The sequence below is a fragment of the Apis cerana genome, linkage group LG7 (genome assembly GCF_029169275.1).
Source record: "Apis cerana isolate GH-2021 linkage group LG7, AcerK_1.0, whole genome shotgun sequence".
Lineage (NCBI taxonomy): Eukaryota > Metazoa > Arthropoda > Insecta > Hymenoptera > Apidae > Apis > Apis cerana.
The window spans coordinates 8,679,791-8,701,073 of record NC_083858.1 but is presented as its reverse complement, the minus strand read 5'-3'; the positions used below and the strand labels follow the sequence as shown (position 1 = coordinate 8,701,073).

The 21,283-nt window shown below is 36.4% G+C and overlaps 1 protein-coding gene across 1 annotated transcript in view; it reads right to left on the bottom strand.

Annotated features, from left to right (window-relative positions):
• Positions 1–21,283, bottom strand: part of LOC107993146 (titin) — a 207,009-nt gene that overhangs the window by 27,603 nt on the left and 158,123 nt on the right. Inside the window, 8 exon segments of the mRNA XM_062077058.1 lie at positions 3–4,367; positions 5,193–15,572; positions 18,642–18,695; positions 19,233–19,299; positions 19,481–20,353; positions 20,532–20,601; positions 20,679–20,904; positions 21,029–21,217. Coding sequence (XP_061933042.1) covers positions 3–4,367; positions 5,193–15,572; positions 18,642–18,695; positions 19,233–19,299; positions 19,481–20,353; positions 20,532–20,601; positions 20,679–20,904; positions 21,029–21,217 — 16,224 coding nt within the window.

The window sequence follows — 21,283 nt, the reverse complement described above, 5'->3', positions numbered from 1 at the left end:
TCTTTTAGTAGTCTTCTTTGGTTTACCGAGATTCGTTACTTCCACGGTGACAGTAACCTGTTCCTTTACCTCTTCTACTTCGGTAGGCTTAGCTGTTTCTAGAGCAGGAAGAGGTTTTACTGTTTCTTCAACAATTTTTTCTAATGGTCCTTCTGTCACAGTTGTTTCAGGAGCTTTCCCCTCCTCTTCAACTGTAACCACTTCTGTCACTTGTTGTTCTTTTCCACGTCGTTTGATAATTTTCTTTTTAGTAGTCTTCTTTGGTTTGCCTAATTTTGTTATTTCCTCGGTGATAGTAACCTGTTCCTTTACCTCTTCTACTTCGGTAGGCTTAGCCATTTCTGGAGCAGGAAGAGGCTTTATTGTTTCTTCAACAATTTCCTCTAGTGGTCCTTCTGTTACAGTTGTCTGAGGAACTTTCCCTTCCTCTTCAATTGTAACCACCTCTGTCACTTGTTGTTCTTTTCCACGTCGTTTGATAATTTTCTTTTTAGTAGTCTTCTTTGGTTTACCGAGTTTCGTTATTTCCTCGGTGACAGTAACCTGTTCCTTTACCTCTTCTACTTCGGTAGGTTTAGCTGTTTCTAGAGCAGGAACAGGTTTTACTGTTTCTTCAACAATTTCTTCTAATTGTCCTTCTGTCATAGTTGTTTCAGGAGCTTTCCCTTCCTCTTCAACTGTAACAACTTCTGTCACTTGTTGTTCTTTTCCACGACGTTTGATAATTTTCTTTTTAGTAGTCTTCTTTGGTTTACCGAGTTTCGTTATTTCCTCGGTGACAGTAACCTGTTCCTTTACCTCTTCTACTTCGGTAGGTTTAGCTGTTTCTAGAGAAGGAAGAGGTTTTACTGTTTCTTCAACAATTTCTTCTAAAGGTCCTTCTGTCACAGTTGTTTCAGGAGCTTTCCCTTCCTCTTCAACTGTAACCACTTCTGTCACTTGTTGTTCTTTTCCACGTCGTTTGATAATTTTCTTTTTAGTAGTCTTCTTTGGTTTACCGAGTTTCGTTATTTCCTCGGTGACAGTAACCTGTTCCTTTACCTCTTCTACTTCGGTAGGTTTAGCTGTTTCTAGAGCAGGAACAGGTTTTACTGTTTCTTCAACAATTTCTTCTAATTGTCCTTCTGTCATAGTTGTTTCAGGAGCTTTCCCTTCCTCTTCAATTGTAACCACTTCTGTCACTTGTTGTTCTTTTCCACGTCGTTTGATAATTTTCTTTTTAGTAGTCTTCTTTGGTTTACCGAGTTTCGTTATTTCCTCGGTGACAGTAACCTGTTCCTTTACCTCTTCTACTTCGGTAGGTTTAGCTGTTTCTAGAGCAGGAACAGGTTTTACTGTTTCTTTAACAGTTTCTTCTAATGGTCCTTCTGTCACAGTTGTTTCAGGAGCTTTCCCTTCCTCTTCAACTGTAACCACTTCTGTCACTTGTTGTTCTTTTCCACGACGTTTGATAATTTTCTTTTTAGTAGTCTTCTTTGGTTTACCGAGTTTCGTTATTTCCTCGGTGACAGTAACCTGTTCTTTTACCTCTTCTACTTCGGTAGGCTTAGCAGTTTCTAGAGCAGGAAGAGGTTTTACTGTTTCTTCAACAATTTCTTCTAATGGTCCTTCTGTCACAGTTGTTTCAGGAGCTTTTCCTTCCTCTTCAACTGTAACCACTTCTGTCACTTGTTGTTCTTTTCCACGTCGTTTGATAATTTTCTTTTTTGTAGTCTTCTTTGGTTTACCGAGATTCGTTACTTCCACGGTGACAGTAACCTGTTCCTTTACCTCTTCTACTTCGGTAGGCTTAGCTGTTTCTAGAGCAGGAAGAGGTTTTATTGTTTCTTCAACAATTTCTTCTAATGGTCCTTCTATCACAGTTGTTTCAGGAGCTTTCCCCTCCTCTTCAACTGTAACCACTTCTGTCACTTGTTGTTCTTTTCCACGTCGTTTGATAATTTTCTTTTTAGTAGTCTTCTTTGGTTTGCCTAATTTTGTTATTTCCTCGGTGATAGTAACCTGTTCCTTTACCTCTTCTACTTCGGTAGGCTTAGCCATTTCTGGAGCAGGAAGAGGCTTTATTGTTTCTTCAACAATTTCCTCTAGTGGTCCTTCTGTTACAGTTGTCTGAGGAACTTTCCCTTCCTCTTCAATTGTAACCACCTCTGTCACTTGTTGTTCTTTTCCACGTCGTTTGATAATTTTCTTTTTAGTAGTCTTCTTTGGTTTACCGAGTTTCGTTATTTCCTCGGTGACAGTAACCTGTTCCTTTACCTCTTCTACTTCGGTAGGTTTAGCTGTTTCTAGAGCAGGAACAGGTTTTACTGTTTCTTCAACAATTTCTTCTAATGGTCCTTCTGTCACAGTTGTTTCAGGAGCTTTCCCCTCCTCTTCAACTGTAACCACTTCTGTCACTTGTTGTTCTTTTCCACGTCGTTTGATAATTTTCTTTTTAGTAGTCTTCTTTGGTTTACCGAGTTTCGTTATTTCCTCGGTGACAGTAACCTGTTCCTTTACCTCTTCTACTTCGGTAGGTTTAGCTGTTTCTAGAGCAGGAAGAGGTTTTACTGTTTCTTCAACAATTTCTTCTAATGGTCCTTCTGTCACAGTTGTTTCAGGAGCTTTTCCTTCCTCTTCAACTGTAACCACTTCTGTCACTTGTTGTTCTTTTCCACGTCGTTTGATAATTTTCTTTTTAGTAGTCTTCTTTGGTTTACCGAGTTTCGTTATTTCCTCGGTGACAGTAACCTGTTCCTTTACCTCTTCTACTTCGGTAGGCTTAGCTGTTTCTAGAGCAGGAAGAGGTTTTATTGTTTCTTCAACAATTTCCTCTAGTGGTCCTTCTGTTACAGTTGTCTGAGGAGCTTTCCCTTCCTCTTCAACTGTAACCACTTCTGTCACTTGTTGTTCTTTTCCACGTCGTTTGATAATTTTCTTTTTAGTAGTCTTCTTTGGTTTACCGAGTTTCGTTATTTCCTCGGTGACAGTAACCTGTTCCTTTACCTCTTCTACTTCGATAGGTTTAGCTGTTTCTAGAGCAGGAACAGGTTTTACTGTTTCTTCAACAATTTCTTCTAATGGTCCTTCTATCACAGTTGTTTCAGGAGCTTTTCCTTCCTCTTCAACTGTAACCACTTCTGTCACTTGTTGTTCTTTTCCACGTCGTTTGATAATTTTCTTTTTGGTAGTCTTCTTTGGTTTACCGAGTTTCGTTATTTCCTTGGTGACAGTAACCTGTTCCTTTACCTCTTCTACTTCGGTAGGCTTAACTGTTTCTAGAGCAGGAAGAGGTTTTACTGTTTCTTCAACAATTTCTTCTAATGGTCCTTCTGTCATAGTTGTTTCAGGAGCTTTCCCTTCCTCTTCAACTGTTATTATTTCTGTCACTTGTTGTTCTTTTCCACGGCGCTTAATGATTTTCTTTTTGGTAGTCTTCTTTGGTTTACCGAGTTTCGTTATTTCCTCGGTGACAGTAACCTGTTCCTTTACCTCTTCTACTTCCATAGTCTTAGCCTTTTCTTCTGCAGGTAGAGTTTTTATTATTTCTTGTACTATTTCCTCTATTGGTCCTTCTATTACTGTTGTTTCTGGAGCCTTCCCGTCCTCTTCAACTGTAACTACTTCTGTCTCTTGTTGTTGCTTACCTTTTTTTGTAATTATTTTCTTTTTTATTGTCTTTTTCGGTTTACCTTCTTTTGTTGTTTCTACTGTCACTGTCGTTTGTTCTTCAACTTGTACTCTAGGTGTAATATATTTTAATGTTGCGAATGGTTTCGTTTCTTCTTCTGGTACTTCTTCTTTTACTGGTATTTCTCCTTTCACTTTGATTTCAACTTTTTCTGATGTTTCAGTTGGCTTTGTTTCTATTGTTGTTACTGGTAACTTTTGTTTTTCTTCTAGCCTAAGTTTTTCTGTAATTTTTTGTGTTTTTCCTCGTTTATGTTTAATTGTTTTTGTATCTTTGTTAATTTCTATATCTTGAATCTGAATCTCTTCTTCTTGTATTTTTTGCTCTTCTTTTTGCACTGTTTCCTCTGCCTCTTCTATTCTGGTCGGTATAATTTCTTCGACATCTATTGTAGTCGTTATTTCTTCAATCGGCATAAATTGTTTCTTTGGTATCGTTGGTATTTTTGGCTTGATATCCTCTAATTCTTCCTCAATGACGACGACGTTGTCTTCTTCGTTCTGTGGCTTTTTCTTACGTATAATTGTTTTCTTGGTTTTAACTGCCGCGGTCTCATCCTCTTTGCTTCCACGTCTAAATTTCGTCGTATATTCTTCTATTACCTCAGTATCTGATTCAATCAACTGTGGCGTATCGTGTTTTGTTGTGTGTTGTGTGATTGTGATGTGATGTTGTTGCGCTGGTACTTCTGTAGTTTCTGAAATGTATACAAGAACAAGTGTGATATGATTAATGTGTCGTGATATAATTGTTTTTTCACTATTTGCTTTTTTTCTTTATATTTATCCTTTTGTTTTGGTTTGACTTCTCATATAATCGCGAATATGTTTCTGCCGAAGCTTCATTTAAGGGCTTTTGAAAAGTTAATTGTTAATTATTTCTCGATTTTAATACCCGTTACGTAATAAAACTGTTCGACACATACTTTTCAACTTGTAACAGGATTGAAGTATGTATATATATGTATATATATTGTGCATATATATATTGGCTTTGTATATGATATGTGTTATTTTCTTCTATTTTCATTTCAATTTGCTTCTATTCCCATTACTAGTTTCATGACATGTCTCGATATAAATCTCATTACATAAAGGATAGTAAAGAAAAATTTTTTAATACGATGCACATTAAAATTGTCTTATGAATTATTTGTTTTGTGTTTGACATGAATGAATTGTTGTGTGTTCTGTGTGTGAAGGATTAACTTGTGTTGTTTTCATGTTTTTTTCTATATATAGTGTTTGATTTTGTTGTGTCTACATACCTACCTTACACAACATTTTACTCTCATTCTACAATCATTATCCTACTCATCACGACCCTAACAAATTTACTTCGTAGATACGAATAATCATTTTCACCGAATTGATCGCTCTTTTTCGATTGTATATCCTTTGCAACCTCACGAATCAAGTCAACAATCGATATGTCAAAGCGTCTCCTGGTCCATTCCTAATTGTCTACGTGCTCGTCCGTCCCGTCGATGCCAATCGCATACCTTGATAACAATAATACTCACCCACAACATGTTCCAGGTGTTCTGCCTCGACAATAATATTCGCTAACTTCGCGGAAGGTAATACAGACTCGGGCATTTCTGACTCAATCTCACCGGCACTCAGTGGTTCTGTAACGATTACACTCTGTTGAATCTCGTCTACGTCTTTGGCTATCTTGCTTTCCGGTTTCATCACTTTGAATTCATCAACCACGTCTGCTAACTGGACTTCTGTTTTCAAAGCAACTTCGTGTTTAATCACGTCAGGTTGAGCAGAAACTTCTTTGGCAACGCCTTTAATCACCTCTTTTGATTCTTGTTCCGTAGCCATTATCTGTGTTACTTCCACGCTTTCAGACATGCGGAACGACATTTCAGCTGTGACTGATTTGGCTATTTTTTCCACAACGAAAATATCCTCGCTTTCCTGGGTCATTGCTTGCAATTGCTCGATACTCTCGAATGGTATCTGTTCAGGAATTATTTGTTTGGCAACTGGTTTTATCTCTTTTTGCAATTCTCCAGCCGTAACTGATGGAATTACTTGAGATTTCTGAGCAACTTGGATGCTTATCAAGCTAGGCTTAGCTATTTGAATGGTGGGTTCATCTGGAGTAGCAAGATTCTTTTCCATCTCACCAAATGCAATTTCTGAGACAGATAAAGAAAGCAATTCCTCTAATTGAGGTTTTCCTTTCTGTTCTTCAGGAACTTTAGATTTTGGAAGTTCTTCTGTAGTTGTTATTGTTAATACTTCAGACGTTTCTGCTACTTCAATACTATCCAATTGTGGAAGCGCTTTATGTTCTTTGGGAGCTTTTGGTGCAGGTAATTCTTTTTCTGCTTCTGTGGACACTACTTCGGAAATGGTGAGAAAACTCAGTTCCTCCACATCCGGTCTACCTTTTTGACCTTCTGGTTTCTCCGATTTCTCCAATTCTTCGACATTAGTCACTGTTAGAATCTCTGTTTTTTGAGCTACTTCTCTACCAGCCATCTGCGGTTGTGCGACCTTTTCGCTTGGCTTCTCAGGAGATGGTAATTTATCTTCTAACTCAATCGATACTATTTGAGAAACTGTTATGGATGTCAGTTCGTCCAATCTTGGTTTTCCTTTCTGTTCTTCGGGCAATGTACGTTTTTCTAGTTCTTCTATGCTAGTCACTGTAAGAACTTGACTAGTCTCAGCAATCTCTCTTCCTAATAATGCAGGAATAGCTGTCGCTGCACTTGGAGCTATCTGTTCCTCCAATGTCTCTTCGGTCTCATGAGACATCGTTTGAGAAACCGTGATAGAAGTCAATTCCTCCACGTTTGGTTTTCCTTTTTGTTGTTCTGGTAATTTATCTTTTTCTAATTCCTCTACACTAGCCATAGTAAGAATTTGACTGACTTCGGCGACTTCTCTACCTGCCAGTGTAGGTTTGGCAATCACTATATTTGGAGCTACTTGTTTTTCCAATGTCTCTTCAGTCTCATGAAACACTGTTTGAGAAACTGTGATAGAAGTCAGTTCCTCCACATTTGGTTTTCCTTTCTGTTGTTCCGGTAATTTACTCTTTTCTAATTCCTCTACACTGACCATAGTAAGAATTTGACTGACTTCAGCGACTTCTCTACCTGTTAATGCAGGTTTAGCAATCATTCTATTTGGAGTTATCTGTTTCTCCAATATCTCTTCAGTTTCATGAGACATCGTTTGAGAAATCGTGATAGAAGTCAATTCCTCCACGTTTGGTTTTCCTTTCTGTTGCTCAGGTAATTTATCTTTTTCTAGTTCCTCTACACTAGCTACAGTAAGAATTTGATTGACTTCAGCGACTTCTCTACCTGTCAGTGCAGGTTTAGCAATGACTACACTGGGAGCTAGCTGTTTTTCCAATGTTTCTTCGATCTCATGAGATATTGTTTGAGAAACTGTGATAGAAGTCAATTCCTCCACGTTTGGTTTTCCTTTCTGTTGTTCCGGTAGTTTATCTTTTTCTAATTCTTCTACATTAGTCACAGTATGAACCTGACTAACTTCAGCGACTTCTCTACCTGTCAGTGCAGGTTTAGCAATGACTACACTGGGAGCTAGCTGTTTTTCCAATGTTTCTTCGATCTCATGAGATATTGTTTGAGAAACTGTGATAGAAGTCAATTCCTCCACGTTTGGTTTTCCTTTCTGTTGTTCCGGTAGTTTATCTTTTTCTAATTCTTCTACATTAGTCACAGTATGAACCTGACTAACTTCAGCGACTTCTCTACCTGTCAGTGCAGGTTTAGCAATCATTGTACTTGGAGTTACCTGTTTCTCCAATACCTCTTCAGTTTCATGAGACATCGTTTGAGAAATCGTGATAGAAGTCAGTTCCTCCACATTTGGTTTTCCTTTCTGTTGCTCAGGTAGTTTATCTTTTTCTAGTTCCTCTACACTAGCTACAGTATGAATTTGACTGACTTCAGCGACTTCTCTACCTGTCAATGCAGGTTTAGCAATCACTACACTCGGAGCTACCTCTTTCTCTAATGTTTCTTCAATCTCATGAGATATTGTTTGAGAAACCGTGATAGAAGTCAGTTCCTCCACGTTTGGTTTTCCTTTTTGTTGCTCTGGTAGAACAGATTTTTGCAATTCTTCTACGTTAGTCATTGTAAGAACTTGACTAGTCTCAGCAACTTCTCTTCCCAATAATGCAGGCCTAGCTATCGCTGCACTTGGAGCTATCTGTTTGTCTAATGTCTCTTCGGTCTCATGAGATACTGTTTGAGAAACCATAACGGATGTCAATTCTTCTATATTTGGTCTTCCTTTTTGCTTTTCTGGTACACAATCAGCTATTAATTCCTTAGCAGCGATCATAGTCAATATTTGAGTTGTCTCTGCCACATCGTGACCAGTCAAACTCGATTGAGCAATTTTCTCTGTCGGTACTTTAGGACTGGCTAACACATCCTCTGTTTCCGTGGAAATCGTCTGCAATACGGATAAAGGAACAAATTCCTCCAAACCAGGAACACCTTTCTGTTCTCCAGGCTTTTTATCTTCAGCTAAAGTATCAATATTTGCCATAGTCAATATTTCCATTGTTTGTGCCACGTCTCTGCTTATAAGGCTGGGTTGAGCTTCTCTTTCGATCGGTATTTCCGGTGTAGGTAATGTTTCCTCTGTTTCTTGAGAAACAACTTGCGAGACAGTTAAAGGTGCGAATTCCTCCATTTGTAGCTTACCTTTCTGTTCTTCTGGAGCTTTAGATGCTATGAGTTCCTCGGCACTAGCAATAGCTAATACTTGCATGATCTCTGCAACATCTCTTCCGGTCAAACTTGGCTGAGCTGTTTTTTCTTTTGGAATTTCAGCCAATGACAATGTTTCCTCTGCTTCTTCAGATACCACATGTGAAACTGTGAGAGGTGTCAGTTCATCTAATTTAGGTTTTCCCTTTTGTTCTTCGGGTCTCTTCAATGTAAGGTTTTCTGTTTCTATTATACTGATCACTTGAGATGTTTCTGCGATTTCATGGCCTAAAATATTAAAGTTTGCTTTCTGATCTTTAGGCATGGTTTTCAAAGCAAATATATCTTCGGTTTCATTAGAGATTACTTCAGAAATTGTGACAGAAGACATCTCTTCCATTTCTATTTTGCCTTGCTGTTTTTTTAATTGAGTTACTTTTTCGAATTCTTCAGTAGTCGATGCAGCAATCACTTGTGTTATTTCCGGAACTTCTCTGCCTGTAAGAATAGGTTGAGCCTGTTGTTCTTTGGGTATAACTGTTACTGGTAAAATATCTTCAATTTCATTAGAAATAATTTCCGTAACAATGACAGTGCTGAGTCCTTCCATCTGAGGTTTGCCTTTTTGTTGTTCAAGTTTAAAATCTTTTTCTTCAAATGTGCCTTCTCTTTCGCTAACAGTTGTCTCTATTTTTACAGCTGTTTCTATCTCTGTTTGAGCCATTGTGGCTTGAGACGATATTCGTTTTTCTTCGTGAATTTCCTGAATACTCTGAACACTTTCTACTAAAGATCCAATCACGGTTTCGTGCAAATTCATATCCTGGGTAGCTTTAACTTCTCGTTTAGGTACTACATCGAAAACACTTTCCTTATCTTCCGTGATAGTTTCTGATACCTGAAGTGATGTTACTTTTTGTATGTCGATATCTGCTTTTTGAGTCTGAGGTTTGAACACACCTTCGAATGTGGATTCGCTTTCTTCCACTATGTTCTCGTTCACGATAATGCTCTCGAAAGTATCTTGTTCAGGAATAGCTACTTGAGGCTTCATGCTTACTTGTTCTATCTTATCCGGTATGCTAATTTGAGATTCAATCATAGTTGTTTCAACGATGTTACGTTCCATGATAAGAGTACTATTAGCTGTTTGCGAAATATCCAATTTCTTTTCTTTCAGCACAGACTCCACTTCCGCTGAAGTGACTTCCGTTATCGATATTCCATGACCTTGTTCGAATGTCTGCATTGCTGTAGAAAAAACTGTTTTTGGATATTTGTTAAAAACTCCTTCACTTTCTGCACTTGGAATTTCTTCCACAATAATTGGTTCTAGAGCATCCTGTTTATGATGAGCTTGTACCTCACGTTTCTCAAATGGCTGAATTAATTCAGTGCTCTGCTCAATAAATACTTGAGCTTTTTGTGCTACATCCATTCCAACTTTTGTCAAAGTCACTTCCGCTGTGCTCTCTTCACATTTTTGTATAATCATTGTATCTTCCTTATCTTGAGAAATAACGTGAGAAATATTAATGCTTTTTCCTTCAACGAAGCTCACTTTCGCACTTCGTTCATCCATTTTCATCCTTTCCTCAAATACTGCACTATGTTCTTGTGGAACAGTCTCACTGATATCAATGCTTTCCAATATCGTCTGCATTGGATGAGCTTCGAATGTTGTTGGTCGTTGCGCTACAGGTAAGTTTCCCAGTTCTTCTCTGAGATTTACTTCCATTTGTTCAGCAACTTCTTTACTCTCCATCGATGATTTTGCCACTTCTTCGCGAGGTTTCTTAATTATCGACAGTTCAGCCTCGACATCTTGTGCTGTGGTCGCTTCTGTGATAGCGATAAATCTGTTTTCGTCTACGGCAATTCGAGCATTAGTTTTCTGTAGTGATATTTTCTCGACCTTGTCTATTTCTTTTTCTGCCAGCACTTGTTCTATCATCTCGATCGTTTCGAATGGTTTTTGGCCTACTTGTGCAGTGACTGTAGTAGGTTTAATGATATCCATTTCTCCAGTACTCAAATGTGGTATAATTTCAGATCTTTCCGCTACTTCGTGTCCGGAGACGATAATCGGCACTATTGATCTTATTTTTTCTTCTTGGATTGTCTTTAATATCTCTTCTTTATCGGCTGCGCTAACTTCGATAACACTAGTCACACGTTTGCCTTCTTCAATAGATACTTCTACCTTTTGAATAGTTGGCTTGAACTTTCCTTCGAAGATATTCTCTCGATCTTGAACGATATCTTGCGTAATCAGCAAACTTTGATACAGTTCTTGACTGGTTAATGCTTTCTTGGTGTCTGGTTTCTCTAATTTCACTTCACTTATTGAATCCTCTACGGAGATGGTGGTTGTTTCAGCAATTCCATGAATGGTGTCTAATCCAAACGAGGCTGCACGCTTTGATGGCTGTTCTTCAGAAATATATAAAGATTCTTTATCTGCTGGAGTTATTTGAGACACAATTCCGATTTTCTTACTCTCTTCAAGATCTACAATGGCAATTTTGTTTTCTGGTAATTGGCCTGGTATAAATTTGTCTTCACTTTCTTGTATAATTGGTTGAGATTCAATCAATGAAATGAACGGAACATGTTCTGATATAGCGGTAGCACCTGATGGCTTTTCTTGAATGAATTCTCCAGTGCTGAAATCTACAATTTGCATAGTCGTTTCAGCTACCATATGACCAGAAACCAGGCTCTTTCCAGCAGTCTTTATCTCTGGTAAATTTTTAGACTTGTATTCTTCCTCTTTGTCTTCCATAATCACGGCTGATACTTGTACACTTTGTTTTTCTATTACAGATAAATCTGCTATAGCCTTCAATGGTCTTTTGTCTTTGATAAATGATCCTTCAACTTCAGTTGGTTGAATTTCCGAACTAATCACAGCTTCCAAGGGGATACTAGATGGCACTGCTAATGCGGAGACTGGTTTTACTTTCTCCAATTTACCAGCACTGGAATCGACAGTCACTTCGGTCTTTTCCGCAATCATGTGTCCAGCAAACTGTACACTAGCTTGTTTCTCAGATGGTTTCTCAAATATCTGAAGAATGTCTTCTTTATCAGCTGGAATCTCAGTAATCGTCGTTGCACTAATGATTTCATTGATAGAAACCTCTGCTTTATTAGTGATTACAGGTTTATCTTTGAATTCCTTCTCAGTTTCAGACACGATGGTTTCTGTTTGAACAATACTTTCAAATGGTAATCGTTCTTCTTTAGCAGCTACTGTGATTGGAGCAGACATAGTTAAATCTCCAGAAATAGCAGCTGGATTAATCTCTGTTAATTGTGCAACTTTATGCGCATCGAAGCTTGCAGTAGCTTGTTCTCCTTGTATTTCTAGTTTCTTGAAGTACTCTTTTTCTTTATCTGATGTAATTGTTTCAATGACTGTTATGCCTTTTTCCTCCTGGAAAGAAATATCGATCATCTTCTTGTCCGGTTGAATGAAGTCTTCCATCGGTTTTTCAAGATCACCAGTAGCTGTTTCAGATGTAATCACACTGCGGAATGTGATATGATCAGTTGTAGCTGTAGCTATATGCATTTCTTCTCGTTTAAACTCGCCTACATTGTCTGTAGTATTAGTCTCGATAGTCTGAGCTACGAAATGTGTTGGAATGTCTAAACTGGCGGATTTGGTTTTCGGTTTTTCAGTTTCTGGAAGTAGACTCTCCTTATCTTCAGTTGTAATCGCTGAAATAATCAAACCTTCGCCTATCACAAACTCGAGATTCGCTTTCTTATCGTTGGGTTTAACCTCACTGAATGGTGCCTCTGTTTCTCTGGTGTGTACTTCTTCAGCAACTGCAGCTTCGATAGGTAATATCGTGGTTTTAGGTTTCATCTCTTGAACTATTTCATTTGGCAAATCACTCAAGCCTGTGTCACTCAAAATTTCAAATTTAGATGCTACTCCTTGCGTAATAATATCTATTGTAGCTTCTACACCTTTTGGTTTTTCTTCTCGAGTGAATATTCCCTCTTTATCCTCAGGATGCGTAATACCTATCACAATACCTTCCCCTTCTTGGAATATAACTTCAACGTTTTTGATATCAGGTCTTATGTCTTTTTGAAGAGGAGACTCTTTCTCAGAAATTGATATTTCCGTCTGCTCTACAACTTCTAATCCACTTTGTTGTTGATTAGCATGCTCTTCTTTGATTTTTTCTTCCTTTAAAATGTTAACATTACTTGCTAGAACAGTCTCTTGTATTTCTGCCACCTCATGTCCTCCAGTAATACCCAGAACAACTTTTCTTTCCTTTGGTATCTTTTCTATTTCTAATTTTTCTTCTTCCTGAATACTTGTTACCTCGATCACGGTTAATTTTTCTTTTTTCGACTGAATTTCAATCTCTGCATTCTGGATAGTTGGAATAATATCCGCTTCTCTGGTCTTTTCAGTTTCGGCAATAGTTGTCTCTGTTACGATCAATTCTTCCAAAACATCTCGTTGCGGTATGGCCTTTTTTGATTGAGGTTTATCGATGCTTATGTTAATAGTGCTTTGTTCCACTAAAGTCTCAGATTTTAATGCAACTTTATGACCAGACACTAAAGTTTCAGCGGTGTAATCTTGTGGTTTTACATCAGGACTATACACATTCTCACGATCATGAGAAATAACTTCAAGAATAATTGGACCAGGTCTAGGTTCGGTCAATTCGACAATCGCAATCTTCTTATTTGGCTGTATTTCACTCATGTACAAATCTTCCTTTTCTGCCAATTCTTGTATAGCAATTGTTACACTTTCTAATGGAATGTGTGATGGTTGAGCCTCGCCGGAGATTGGTTTCTCTTCCGAGATATATTCTCCTGTCGGTGAGTGAGTTCTAACCTCTTCAAATACTGGCGCCACCTGCGTAGTGAATTCTGTAGTAGCATAAGCTCCTTTCATTTCAGAAATTTCAGTATATTCAGCTTCTTTTTCACTGGCTATCACCATTGTGGTGTGTAAACTCTCGATCTCATTCATCATCACTTCGACCATCTTGAATTCAGGAATTTTGTCTTTTTGAACCGGTGCCACGTCTTCAGCGATTACAGTTTCAGCTATTATGGTTTCTTGCAAAGCAATAGGTTCTATTTTAGCAATACTAGACGATGGAACTTCCTTTTTTATCATGCCTAAATTATCTTCCGGTTGAGTCATTTCGATTTCCAATGAAACAACAGGATGAATTGGTACTGTCTTTCCATGATGAGATTCTGGCATTTCGAAAACTTTTAAATCAGCTTCCTTCTCTATGGACGTAGTTTGGAATACTTCGACACTTTTAATGGCATCGTAGCTTGTCTCTACAACATGCTTTTCTGGTTTTACTAATTCCTCCATTTTTGCTTCACGATCATGGGTCATAGTTTCTTGGATCATTTTAGCCTCTATTAATTGTACAGCAATTGTTCCACTTTCTTGCACATATTTCAATTCTTCCTTAAAATCAGATGGATAATCCGCTGTTTGAATCTCAGATATTTGAACATATTCTTCAGGTTTGATGGAAGTCTCTGCCAATACTTTAGTTGGTTTTTGATCAGGATGATAAATTCCTTCAGACTCTTGAATAATAGTGCTCGCTATGGAACCAATTTCCAATAAGGAAATAGACGTCTCAGCTGTTTTGATAGCTGGTTTATCTCCGAGTTGATATTCTTTCTCTTTCTCAGATGGCACAGTTTCACTCGTCACTGCTGATGTGATCTCAATGATATTCAAGTCAGCTACTGCTTTCTTCATTTCTTCAATCATCAAATTGCTTTCAGTATCTTGAGCTTGAACTGTGGACACGGAAACTCCTTCAAGAACAGTAACATTGGGCGTAGCTTCAAAGGTGTCAGTTTTTCTTTCTGAAATATATACCCCTTCGCTTTCCTGTACAATATTCTGCTGAACTATAGCAGTTTCGTTTCCATAAGATATTCCAACTTGTGCTTTCTGACTAAGTGGTAATCTTCCAGGAACATATATGCCTTCCTTTTCAGGTGCGTACATTTCCTCAGTCACTCGTTGTCGTTGAGGAATTATGGTCTCAGTGGCGACCTCTGTTGGAACTACAAGTTCTGGGTAATATTTTCCTGGTTTGTCCTCTGCTCTAACTTCTTCCACAACCAATGGTTCAACCGCAGCGACATTCACTCTAGGCTTAGTCGGTAAAGTCTTTAAGGGTTCTAACTTATCTTCTGTTACTCCTTCCTGAATCTCATACACAGACAATCCTATTTGAGGAAGGATGGTATCTTCTGCTCTGACAGTCAATGGTGATACGAAATCTTCTGTTGGAGCTTCCTTTTGACTTACCATGGTTTCATAAACAGTCGTGGCTTCCTGAAGAGTCACACTAACATCTGCTGTTTTACCGATTTCCTGTTTATTAATGATTAAACTGGATAATCCAGCGTCGTTGGCCAGAGTTTCGCTGATTACCAAACTTTCGGATGGCACGATACCACGTGTCGCTTCATAGAATGTAGGTTTAAAAGTACTCATGAATTCACCAGTAGAAGCTTGGACAGTTGTTTCCATGATAGAATAAGGTTCCATTGGCGAAATGGACAAGGATGCTTTTCGTTCTATGATTTTAATTTGGCTAATATCATCGATTTCTTTCTCCTGAATAGGAACCAAATGCTCAGTTAACGGCGTAATGGTGTCCATTGTTAGTTTGGCTTTTTCTAATTCCGGTTTACCAGGTGCTTGCTCGATGGTATGATCCAAAGGTATTATCTGGTGTCGTTGGCTAGGAACATTTAATATGAGAGAAGGCATAGATCTATCTTCTTTTATCTCAAACTCTTCGATTTCTTCCATTTCAATCTCATCTCGCCTAATACGTGATCTTTTAGGTGTTAGTGTCTTTCTCTCTTTTTCTATGATTTCCTCTTCTTCTACATCTATGCGTTTCTTTTGTTTTTGAGCCAGTTTGCGCTTCGAGTCTGTCTCAACGATAATTGTTTCGATTTCTTCCTCAATCTCTTCCACGTCCTTTGTCTTCTTCCTCCCGGTTTCGGTTTCCTCAATTTCTTCGATCTCTACAACCTGAACCCCCTCGCCCCTATCTTCCTTTCTCTCTTCGATTTGTTCCTTCGGTTTCATTAATTTTCGTTCGCGCAGTGTCGTGTGTGCCTGCCGTGTGTCCTCGTATTCTGTGGAAAGTATGTGAGAATATTCGTGTCATAATCATGAACGCGATTGCTCTCTCTTTCTCACGTTCTGCCTTTCGCTCGTTCGCTCGCTCGCTCAATCTCACTTGCCGTTAGATATGAAAATATCATTCCTTTACTTTTAATTGTCTCTCTTTTTTTTTTTACAGCAGCGTTTCATGCGACGAACCATTGATGCGGATGCTGCTTGCTCAGACAACAGAATTCAACGTGCTTCAATACGATACAGGAGTGAGACAAAAACCTACTATTACGTACATTGCACGCCGGACGGAACTTATGTAAAAGGTAAAAAATAAAATAAAAAATAAAAAAATTAAAAGAAAACAAAAAAGAAAATAAAAATAAATGGATTACAGCGGATAAAGTGTGAACAGCGTGTTTTTTATTTTATTCTACGCGATTTCCAAAGGTATCGTATAATTTTCTTTCATTGTGCTTTCATTGTGCTGATACGAAGTGTTGGTCTTTTGAGGAAAATATTTAAATATTAAACCAAAAAATAAACACTTTTGTTATATATATAGGATATTTCGTGTGTATTCTTGAAATGAAATCTTTGAGATAAAAAAAAAAATATATTAAAATAAAACAAAGTTTTACAGAATGCAATATATTCTTCATTAATTTTTAGATATTCATTCATATGAATTCTACATAATTTTTGTCAAACTAGAATATTATCTTATTGTAGAATTATCTTCTACAATAAAGTTTACTATTTAGAGCTTCAAATTATTTAAAAATTATTACAATTTAAAATTTGTTAATTAATCAGTTAGTGTATAATAGAAAAAACATAATTTATATTTTAAATAACATATACAAAGAAGATATAAAAAATATTCTTTCACTTATACAGAATATCCTATATTATAATTTTATTGATAGCGCGAAACGAAATAATAGAAAATTATAATTCTTTATATCATCTTCAATAAGTCAGAAGACAAAATCTTATCTGGCAAATAGTATAGATTATGTGCTCGTTTGTACAGTGGACATGGATCGTTTTATAGTGTTTCTCATTATGTCATGGTAAAACTTATTCGAGAGAATTGAATATTGAGTTTTATTTGGTTCGAATTACGATGTCTCTGGAATGTTTGCTGCGGTATCTAAAAGAGTAATGTGACTAGTGCTTGAGTCGCAGGCACCCGGGGCATGCGTTGTTTAATAACAAGTGATATGCGGTGTGTAAATATTGTGTAGTGGCAGTAAAAATAAATATATATATAATAGCCGGCCAGAAGTCAAACCAACATAAAACCACAAAAAAAAAGAAAGAAAAAAAAGGAGACGCTTGTCTGTTACACATCGTGCTTTGCTACTACGGCGATAAAATTAAGAAAAGAAAAAAAATGCAAAAAATAAAAGGAAAAGAGGAGAGAAAATAAATTTTTGGTATAAAATAAATCGCTAATATATCTTGTATGCAATACTGTTATAGATTCATGTGAGTGTGTAACTTGAATGTGTAACAGTAACAAGAAATACGGTACATTCTAATATTACAATGCTAATTACTATATAGAGATATCAATACAAATGGATGACGTGTTATACGTTACATCTAGAAACTATGAAATATTACAAATAATTCGGATTACAAATAAATTTCTCAAATTGAAATTGAATAGTTTATAGCTAAATTCTTCACTTATTAATTAGTTTGATCAATTTTATTAAAAATTATAAATGAAAGAGAAAATTTAAACTTCCTAAAAAATATAAATATCATTATATAAAATTTTATCGCATGATTTCATAATAATGTTCTATATTTTATTTCACAGTTCCTGAAAAAGAAATGTAAAACGAAACACAGAAAGATACAATGAAAGATGAAATGAAATTAAATAGAAAAATTATGATAATTTCATTCCCAAATGCATATATGTGTTTATGAGATATAATGAATCGAAGTCGAAAACAAATTCTACTTACATTGCGATTAGCAGAGCGAAGCTCAAAACGAGAAGCTTTATGATGCTGGATCATTGATTCGGTCATGTGGATCGGATTACATGAATAAGGCGATTAAATAATAAGGAATAGGGAGGATTTATATATAATAGAATAAAGGTAGATACGGCGCGTGGAAAGCATAGCGGCATAAGCAGAACGATTTTACTGCTATTATTCGATCAAGTAAAGCTTCATGCATCTGAAAGAATAATAAAATATAATCATTACGTAGAGACCGTATCGTATAATTTGCGATCACGCACATTTTTTTCTCAACAATTTTTTCGATCTACAATAACCGATATTAGTTAGCGCAAATGAACTTAAAAACACAATATGAATTATTTTTTATCATTAAATAATTAAGATGATCGATTCAAGCTTATAGCAGAATGTTTGATGAAGAATTTGATATCCATTCAGAATCACCACATTTTTTTGATTTAATGAATTCTTGATTGACATCGTTGAATCGTGATATTCAAAGTTAAATATCACGAAAATAAATAATTTAATTATTTACAATTATGTTATTTATAATGGTAAAAATTAAAATGAAGTAATTTTTTTTTTTTAAGTAAGTACAAAATATTGTCGCAATAACGTAATTCAATTTTACATTAAAATTTATTAAAATAATATTTAATATTTGTTTTTATATTATTTGATATTTAAACATTTCATTTCGATGTTTATTTTGTATTATACATAATAAAAAATTCAATCTTGATTAAATATTCTAAAATTATATATATAATATTAATCAAGGATTAAAAATTATCTCTAAAAATGTTAATTTTTTCGTTGATCATATATAATATGAATCATAATATAAAACTATGAAAAAAAATATATATCATAAATTTAAATTCAATTCAATTTACAAGGAATATTAAATAAAATTAAAAATTGAAAAATAAATAAAAGAATTGGAATGTCGATGTGGTGTCGACTGTCTGGACACTGAAATCTTAGCGTTGAAGAAAATGATAGAAGATAATATTAATGATGGTATCCATTCGTGATTCGAATTCCGAATAATACGAATGTATATCCCATGCATTGAAACTCGTTGCTTCAAACCTTTAATGTCTCGAATATCCTGCGTGCGGACGGCTTTTCTTTCGTCCCTCCTCTCTGCAATCAGAAAATCCATAGTTTCTTTCGTAGGAATTTTTGGGATCGGGGTGAAGTGAAAAGTGCGAAAAAAACGTTCAAAAGAAAAAAAGAAAGAATACACACATAATTATGGCACGTGGTAAAAAACGTCTTTTATTCAATATTATTCAAGATGTACAATACGTAAAATACAAACATGAGAAGAAACATTCAGTTTCTTCTTTCTTATTAAATTATATTTACAAAAAAGAGAAAAAAGAAAAAAAACGAAAATAAAACGCATGCTTATTCGAGCTTATATTAGCCTTGGACTATATACAAAAAATTAAAGTATAAAAAAAAAGAAAACATATACAAGTTTGTATATAGGCAGCCACGCAAGCACACACCAAAATATGATAATAAGATGCTTTAAATGTTTATTAAAATGGAAAAGACAAGCTGCAATGATTTCGTAACATTGCATTGTTCGTGTTTTATAGTTTTTATTTATTTATTTATTTATTTATTTTTTTATTTATATGTTTCAAACTTCACACCGCATTCTCCACTTACCCATGAAATGAACTTCCGTTTTGTGAATGACATCCACTCGTTCCGTAATCCGTTCCTCTGTTTCAACCTATAAATAATTAGATCATTTTATAAATAATAATTTTTTAAATATTAAAAACAATTTACTAATTGATACAACTTTGAACTAGAAAAATATTTAAAAAATCCAAATCGAATTTCAAGCGATTCTAAAATTTTTACGCATAACAAATATTATACAGAGAAAAAAGTAAAAAACAATTCCTTACTTCTGTGGCTTCTGTAACCTCCCAAGCTCGCGGTCGGAAGTCCTCCGGTGCAAAATGAGTGAGAACTTCTTCAACGGTGACGTGTTGCAACTCGATCATTCTCATGAAGGCGCGGAAGCCGATGGTAGCAGCCACCACACTCTCATCAGTAGTTGTTTCTTCCGTCAGAACTTGGGTAATCAATGGCCCATGACCTTCCCTCTCGACCAATTGAACAAGCGCATTCTGAGCCTCGGGGGTTTTCAGCGCAGGGAAATTGTCCGTTCTATATAAGCTCTCATTGATCTCGTTCACAGAGACACCCTGGCGTACCAAGAAACCGATGGTGGCCAATTCTCGAAGAGGAGCCTCTCCTGGCCCGAATTCTTTCGCGTGAAGCGTTTCCATAATTTCTTCCACCTCTCTCGCGATATTCTCTTTCTGTCTTTCCACTATTTCCTCGATGGTCACCTCCTCTCTCACTTTCAGCTTCTCCTTCTTCTTCTTTTTCGGCTTCTCCTCAATCACAATTTCTCTTGGACGCTCTTCCTCCTCTGTCACCATGGTTTTCTTTGCTTTCCTTCTCGTGTCCACTCGTCTGATCTCTTGGACGCTGGCTTCCGTGTGCACTTCCGACACGGAGACAGTTTGCAATGTCTCCGATGTGACCTGTGCACGATCGACCACCGATTCTATCGTGAAATCACGGGCCGTATCCTCGACGGCCATTTCTGAAACTACTACTCCCTCTCGCTCCTCCAGCACCCTCTTCGCGTGTTCTTCCGTCTTCGGTATAATTTCCCGTGCTTTTTCATCGTCGATTTTCTTTAGTGACGCTGTTGCCTCTGTTATTAATGGCTCTTGGATCGGCATCACTTTCTTTGCTTGTGTTACCTGCATCGAATAGGATTATTTATCGATTTATTCGGTTGGGGAAGAAGGGAATTAATTAAGAAGAGGTGAATTAATAAGAAGAAGAGAAGTTGTGAAAGAAAAAAAGAATCGATTGGAAACTAAAGTTTTTTTTTTTAAATGATGTATAATTTTTATTGTACTTGATATTTTCATTTACCTCTGTCGGTTGTTCTTCAATAATTTCTGTCGTTTCAAGCGTTTGAGTTTCTTCGATATCTACAATTTTCCTAAATAACAAACTGTCAATGTAATTTGCATGTATTCATATGCTCATTATGAATATTTAATAAATAATTCAACTAACTTTTCTTCTGGCTGTTCCTTGGGAACCAATTTCTCTTTATGCAACTCCTTCTTATCTACCTTCACACGTTCCCCTTTCACTTTTTCCTTCGTCTCTTTAGCCTTCTTCATTTCTGGCTTCTTCTTCTTATGAGGCTTCTCTTCTTCCAGCTTCTTCTTAGGTTTCTCCTCTACCATTTGCTCTTCGAACTCTTCTTCGTCCATGAAGATTTTTTTGCCAGTTATTTCTGGATAATTATACGTTATAATTAAAAATATTCGTATGTTATTTATTAATATAATTATTAATATAATTATTTGTTAATATATTCGAATTTATTAAATTTAAAAGATGAATTTAAAGAATAGTACCTGTTACATGTAGTTTAGCTTTCGTCGTTGTTAAACCTATCTCACTTGTAGCTTTGCACACGTAAGTGGCGTCGTCTTCTTCGGTCGCATGTTTAATTGTCAATATTGTCTTTTTCTCCTCGTCCAAGAGACGTATTTTCACGTTCGGGGTATTGGTAATCATCTTATCGTTCTTGTACCATACAACATCTAGAAATTATCGATGTTAATCAGTAAAGATAAACTAGGAATTAAGATTAATATATTCATTTTTAG